The 6,979-nt window shown below is 33.2% G+C and overlaps 1 protein-coding gene across 1 annotated transcript; it reads left to right on the plus strand.

The window, feature by feature from the left end:
* Positions 1-2,135: 2,135 nt before the first annotated feature.
* On the plus strand, positions 2,136-5,224 carry LOC114174369 (lysine-specific demethylase JMJ706-like). Its single transcript, XM_028059207.1, is given in 10 exon segments — positions 2,136-2,325; positions 2,537-2,693; positions 2,779-2,998; positions 3,195-3,248; positions 3,328-3,407; positions 3,497-3,774; positions 4,034-4,432; positions 4,628-4,726; positions 4,951-5,145; positions 5,148-5,224. Coding segments are annotated over 10 exon segments (1,749 nt in total).
* Positions 5,225-6,979: the final 1,755 nt, after the last annotated feature.

A 6,979-nucleotide genomic window follows, 5' to 3' on the forward strand; every position in this document is an offset into this window, starting at 1 on the left:
ATTATTTTTTTATTTTGTAGATGAATTTGTTTTTGTTGAGTTTGAAAAAGCAATGCACCTAATGGGACATAATTGAAAGAATTTGAGTATAGAAAAGGATTAGTTAAAAGGAAACCCCTTTATACATTACTAGCGTAAACACATATGTGTACGTATTTTTTGAATAAGTTAATAAATAAAATAAAAATATATTTATAAAAAATAAAGTGAAATATATGGAGAAATTATGAGAAAAATAACTGTTGATGAATAGTAGGAGAAAAAAGAAGAAGGAAATAAGTAAATAGTTTTATAAAAACTTGTAAAAGTAACCGTTAATTTTTAAAAATTTAATAAATAATTAAATTGTAAAGGGTAAAGTTGAAATTATGAAATGTGGACACAAAAGATGGAATCCCCTTTATATATAGTTATAGATGTCGTTGGCCTTTTTATTTTGTAAGCGGATGATTATTCAAAACTTGATTTTATAAGTGTAAAAATTATTAAAAAAAAAAAGTTACATTAGAAAATAGTTAAGATGAACATAACAAAATTTGAAAATTCCAAATCAATTATGTAATAATCAGGTCGTACATTTGGAAAGATGCATGGTGTAAGAGAACATAGTCTATAACATATTTGGGGTATTTTTTTTCTAACAATTCAATATTCGTTCTTTTAAGTTTAAATTTTTATAATTCACCTAACTATTAATAATTAGTAAATGTTGGTAGTAATTTTTTACATTTGAATGATTGTGTCCGTAAATTTTTTTAAAGTTAACAACTAACATGGACAAAAGATAAGGAAGTTAGCAGACAGACAGTTACAACAGGTTTTGAAACCCTACAAAGTATACAATTGTTGTTAACTGTTAACCTTTTAGTTTCCAGAAACTTGTTCCTCCATATATCCACTATCGTATCCATTCTAACACAGAATCTTCACTCCACCATTTTGGTTTTTGCATCATACATGAACAAGATAAAGGGAACAAATGTAAAATCCTGTCATCCATGCATACAAAGATACTTGTATATTATCATTAGGTTTACAACCATGTGTCACCATATTTGGCTATTCATAGTGTATAAATTATGATATGTTGTGTATTTAATCCTGATAAATATTCTTATTTTGTTATTAGAAAGATGATGATGATATCATGTACCAATTTACCAGTTTTGGATTAGTAAGTTGAAAATATATATTCACTGGTGGGAACGTAGTATTGTATTGGTTTTAACTCACTAAGAACTTGACAATGATTTAATATTTTGTTCGAAGCACTGAGGTTTATTGTCATGTATTGCACACAACATTTGAAAGAAAATCATACAAGATTTGTTTACATGTAAGAACATTTATTTACATTCAGCCTGTCCTAGAAGAAAATATTAATGAAGAGTTTTATTCTATTTGGTCACAATAAAGATTAGTCTTTCTTCTTCTTATATCTCCTCTCATCAATTCTTTTTTTATCATTGAATAAGGCAAGCATATCAAGTATTAAAAGCCTGTTTTGAATGTCAGATTTCAACATGATTCTCAAGATTATTTTGATTTTCTGGTGTTATGTTATGACTCACCTTTTAAGGGGAAATGGTGTTTGAATTAGTAAGTTAAATGACCTTTAATCTGGTATCATGGACATTTTGAAGAAGCAATATTATGTTTTATACCATTATTGCTCAATAATTGTTTGAAAAGGAATCCAGAATTAATGTAAAATGTTTCAAAACACTGCAGTAGTTGTGAAGTTCTTGGAAATTGATTAAGGGAACTCTTTTTTCACATCCACTTTATGTAGATAATCTCAAGAAATCTTTCTATGCTAAATAAAGTAAGTTTTCACATAATGATTCTTTATCAACCATCTGATAGAAAATAACAATCAGAATTATGCTTTTCACCACATGAACACACATCTACTTAATTTCTCCAATTTTGTCATGTTAGCTTCATTGTTACAATCAAGTGAATTTTTATAGTGATTAATGTCTAATTTGCCTAATAATTGTAAATTAATATTTTAGGCTGGAGAAAAGGCCTCCAATGAAGAAGAATTAGATGCTAGTAATCTTTGATATGTAAAAGGACCAAATAAAATGGGTGCACCAAAAGTTTTCAGATGTGGAAGAAGAGGAAGAACAATGGCTGGTAAAAGTTCAATTACTCAGCCAGCAACAAGACATGGCACCAGCAAACTGACCAAATATGATTTAGCTGATCTAGAATGGACCAATAGGATTCCAGAGTGTCCTACATACTACCCATCAGACCATGAGTTTGAGCATCCTTTAGTTTTTCTGCAGAAAATAGCTCCTGAGGCTTCTAAATATGGTATGTGATAGTAGGTTATAGATGTTTTTCCTTTAGTTACAGGTAGTTCATTTGTGTTTATAGAGTAAGGCTTCATCTTTAATTGAAAAGTTTACAGGTTTAAACCAGAGTTATTTATTCAAACAGTTCAGAAGTATCTAAATTTACTTTCTGCATTTCTTGTGTCTTCTTATTTTAGTTGCATTCTTATTGATTCATTGTCATATTTCAGGTATATGCAAAATTGTTTCTCCAATTGCAGCCTCTAACCCAGCTGCTTTTGTTTTAATGAAAGAGAAAAAGGATTTCAAGTTTGAAACAAACTTACAGCCTCTTCGTCTGTCTAAATGGAAGGAGAAGGAAACGATAACCTTTTCTATGAGTGGCAGGTGAAACAATGTCATGCTTTTAAGCTTTTGTGATGCTTAATTTATGTAAACTAGAATAAGTGTTGGTTGTTACTGTTTCAACCAGAAAATATACATATCATGAATTTGAGGCTCTTGCAAACAAGACATTTTTCAGTAGATTTCACTGTTCTGAAGGTCTTTCTTCTTCATGTGTGGAAAAGTTGTTCTGGCATGAGATGATGCATGGAGAGAAGGGAACAGTTGAGTATGGAGTCAATGTTGAAGGTAGTGCCTTTTCATGTGATCCTGATGACAGGCTTGGAACAAGCAAATGGAATTTGAAGGTTGTTTTTCTGATTTGTATGCTTACACCATTTCTTTGTAGTGTTCTCTTTTAACATCAGCATCCTGCAACAGACTTTTGATTGTCATTGCTTCTCAAAAATTAGAGTCTGATGATGTTAATATATTAGTTGTTGATTGCAGTAACATTTTTCTTGCATGTATTTTTCTTTTATAACATTTTGCATTTGATTTCAGAATTTCTCACGGCTGCTGCAGTCACCCTTACGTTTAGTTGACAGGGAAATTCCAGTAAGAAAGCAATCTTGGAAACCAAAAATGAATTCAAAAGTTAAAAATTCTTCTTTCTAATTCCAATTCTAAATTTTAGGGAATAACTGATCCTATGCTTTACATTGGAATGCTGTTCAGTATGTTTGCATGGCATGTAGAAGATCATTATTTGTACAGGTACATCTAAGCACTGTCTCCTTTTCCATTCCCTATCCATTGATCATTGTTTAACTTTAACATGCATGATATTTCTGTCTTTTTCACAGCATAAATTATCATCACTCAGGTGCAAATAAAACCTGGTATGGAGTGCCTGGTTATGCAGCCTCTCATTTTGAAAAGACTGTCTTACAACAAGTGTACTGCAATAAGATCTTAACAAAACATGGAGAGCATGGAGCCTTCAAGTTTCTTGCACAAAAAACAACCATGTTCCCACCAAATGTTATGTTACAACATGATGTGGAAGTTTACAAGGCTGTACAGAAACCAGGAGAGTTTATCATCACCTTTCCAAGAGCATATCATGCTGGATTTAGTCATGGTAATCTTCCAATCTCTTTGTATGTGTGAATTTGATTACACATGTTCAGAGACATAAATGATTCAAATTCTAGTTTAATACATGTACTAGAGTTTGATTTTCAGGCATGATGAGGTAAAGATTTTAGGTTCTTACTAATCATAGATAGTTTTAACTATAACTTCTGAAGTAACTTTTATAAAAGTACACAATCTCACCATACATGAGAAAGACCTTGTCTAAATTCTATTGATTATTTGCTTCTTTTTCTTGATCATAGGTTTTAACTGTGGAGAAGCAGTAAATTTTGCCACCGATGATTGGTTTCCATTTGGGGCTGCAGCTAGCAGGCGTTATGCACTTCTCAGAATGATGCCTTTAATTCCATATGAGGAACTTCTTTGTAAAGAAGCAATGTTAGTTTACAAGTCTTCAAGAGTCAGAAGTTCCAAGAACAAGTTTGAAGACACAGCATCTTATAAAGCTATAGTGCAGCCTTTCTTGCATCTTATGCAATTTTATATGACATCCCTTTTGCGGCTGAAGAAGAGTTCAAGAAACTTGCGAAGTTATTCAAATACATCAGGTTTGCTGATATGCCGCATATGCCACAGGGATTGTTATGTAGCTTACCTGCTATGCAAGAACTGCTTTTCTCATCCAATTTGTCTTTTCCATGGTAAGACATCATCAATATATTCATTTTTAGAATTGTTATTTCAATTACTTCTGTAATTGATAGGTTAACTTGCTTTCAGTGACATCTTGGATTTAGACTTCATGATGCTCTGAGACGTGTTAACTTTCAGTTTGTTTGGAACATGATTTGGTTCTTAATGACATGTTTTTCGGTTGTGTTTATTGTATCATGCAGACATTGCACCAAATACTTGTGTATGTGGAAGGTATTATTCTATTTTCAAAAGAAATGACATTTTGGAACTGGAAGAAGCTGCCAAAAGTTTTCAACAGAAAAAAGAATGCTGCAATGAAACATTCTCTTTATCAGGTTTATTCTCCTATAACAGAAATGAATGCATCAAACATCTTGAGGTATGTGGAAAAATTGGTAAAGGCATTTTGATGGATTGGCATTGAAACTTCAAAATCTTAAAATTTTACCTTTCTTTTCTAGCATCACAAGCTAAAGGGGTCTAATTCATTTCCATTTTTTTTAAAATTAAAACTGAAAGCAGGATAATCCTTGGCAGCAAGAAAAGAGTGTGAGAGGAACTGCTAATTCTCCAGGTGCAGCATCTAAACCGAAAACACAAGTAGCTGACTGCATTAAGCACAGTGTTGAAAATAAGACAAAAATGCTGCATTGGACAAACAATGTGCTTCCATCTGAGAAGGGTACCAATAGGCCAGAAATAATTTATAACTTGAGAAAACGGAAATCAAATTGATCCTATAAATTCCTGCAACAACTTCTATGGGCAAAATCAAACAATTGAATCTGAAAAATTGAAATAAGCTGTTAACCTTCTTAGTGAATTCACAGGGATAGCCACTATCGATGTAGATTTCTCCTTATTCATTTGTTGAAACACACATTATTTGAAAGTTGCATACTGTATATTAGTTTAGCTTTTCATTTCTTCTATATGGTATTATTTCTGAAATTTGTTAGCAGGATACACTAAATGTTGAGAAGATTGCTATTTTTCTCAAACATTGTTGATGTTGTAACTCGACAAAGGAATTATAGTCTTTGTTCTTTTGACTTTGTTTAGCATAAAATGTTTATCAGTTTTAACTCTAGTGTTATCTCCTCGAATCGTTTTTGTTTTCTCAAATATAAGGGGCCATTTGTCAATTACATGGTTCCAACAACTCCTCTATCATGTACCAGGTACACATGTGACAGATTTTTGGTACTGAGGTTCTTGAATGATCAACATGATGCCAAAACGGGCATTAGCTAACTTGAAAATATGAAATTGATGAGATGCCTCTGATCAAGGGACCTACAATAAGAGCCATGGCTAGATTACAAGAGGAATGAGTCTCAAATGCGCATGCAAGGTCCAAGATGAACTTCACATGAGTCAAGGAAGATGTGAAGACCTAGTCTAGGACTCTTTTGCTTGTAAATACTATATTAGGACTTTATTTTGGGCTTTTTATTTTGGGCTTTTTATTTTGGGCCAAGTAGAATAGGGTTTTCTTTGGGTCATGTATTGGGCCTCTAGTAGAAATTGGGCTTTAGAAAGTAATTTGGACCAAAAAGGGAATTGGGCCTTGAATTGGAGCGCATAAGCTAGAGAGATCTAGAAGCTTCATGCTTGCTCTCCAAGGCTCTCAAATGAGCATCCCTAAGCATGGCAAGTGTGACTTGCTTAGGTGGCAAGTCACACCTCCCACGTGCTCCCTTTTGGCTCCAAAATTCAACTTTCTATACTCCTTTTTTCCTCCACTTTTTGGAGACTCCTTGGTCTCCTTTTAGCCTATAAATAGAAGGGGACATGTATTTTTCAGCTTGAATTTTAGTAGAGAATTGTTGCCTAAATGTGTGCACATCTTCTCTCCTTTGAGCTCACTCTAGAGTAGCCTCCTTGCTAGTCTACTCTAGCTTCCTTTCTTAAGAATTGGTCTCACCTCTCTTAAGAAACCTTTCACCTACACCAAACCACACACTTCAAGCCTCCTTCCTTCATGCTTCCACGTTCATCCTCATTCATGGAGCTCTCCATCTTCACAAAAGCTTCCATGGAGCTCTCCATCTTCACACAAGCTTCCATGGAGCCTAGAAGAAGCCATCAGAAATTATAAGCTTCAAAGTAAGATTGGGTAGTTTAGTAGGTTTTTTTCCCAAATTAGCATTTTTCCAATAACTTAGGCAAGATAAGAATTTAGATTCAATTGACTACCTTCAAATCACATGCTCTCACATCAGAGTTATTGAGTGTCATGCCATAAGTCACTATAAAAGGGCATTCATCAATCATTATTTATCAAATCAAATATAGCATTGGATCATCATTCAAATAGCCATAGACTCCTAACTTCAAAGCAAATGGATATACCAAATCATCTTATTGGTCATATCTCTAATCGGTGTAGAATTTCCAACACACTCTTTCATGGTGAGAAATTAGCATTTCGACTGTAGGATCAGATGTTTATGGGTGCTCCAAGGAGAACTCGATATCATGTGACGCAATAGTCCAACTAAACCTAGGATAGCATATTAACACCCACTTAAAATTTAGTACGTTTATGT

This window comes from Vigna unguiculata, chromosome 2 (assembly GCF_004118075.2).
Source record: "Vigna unguiculata cultivar IT97K-499-35 chromosome 2, ASM411807v1, whole genome shotgun sequence".
NCBI classification, from domain to species: domain Eukaryota; kingdom Viridiplantae; phylum Streptophyta; class Magnoliopsida; order Fabales; family Fabaceae; genus Vigna; species Vigna unguiculata.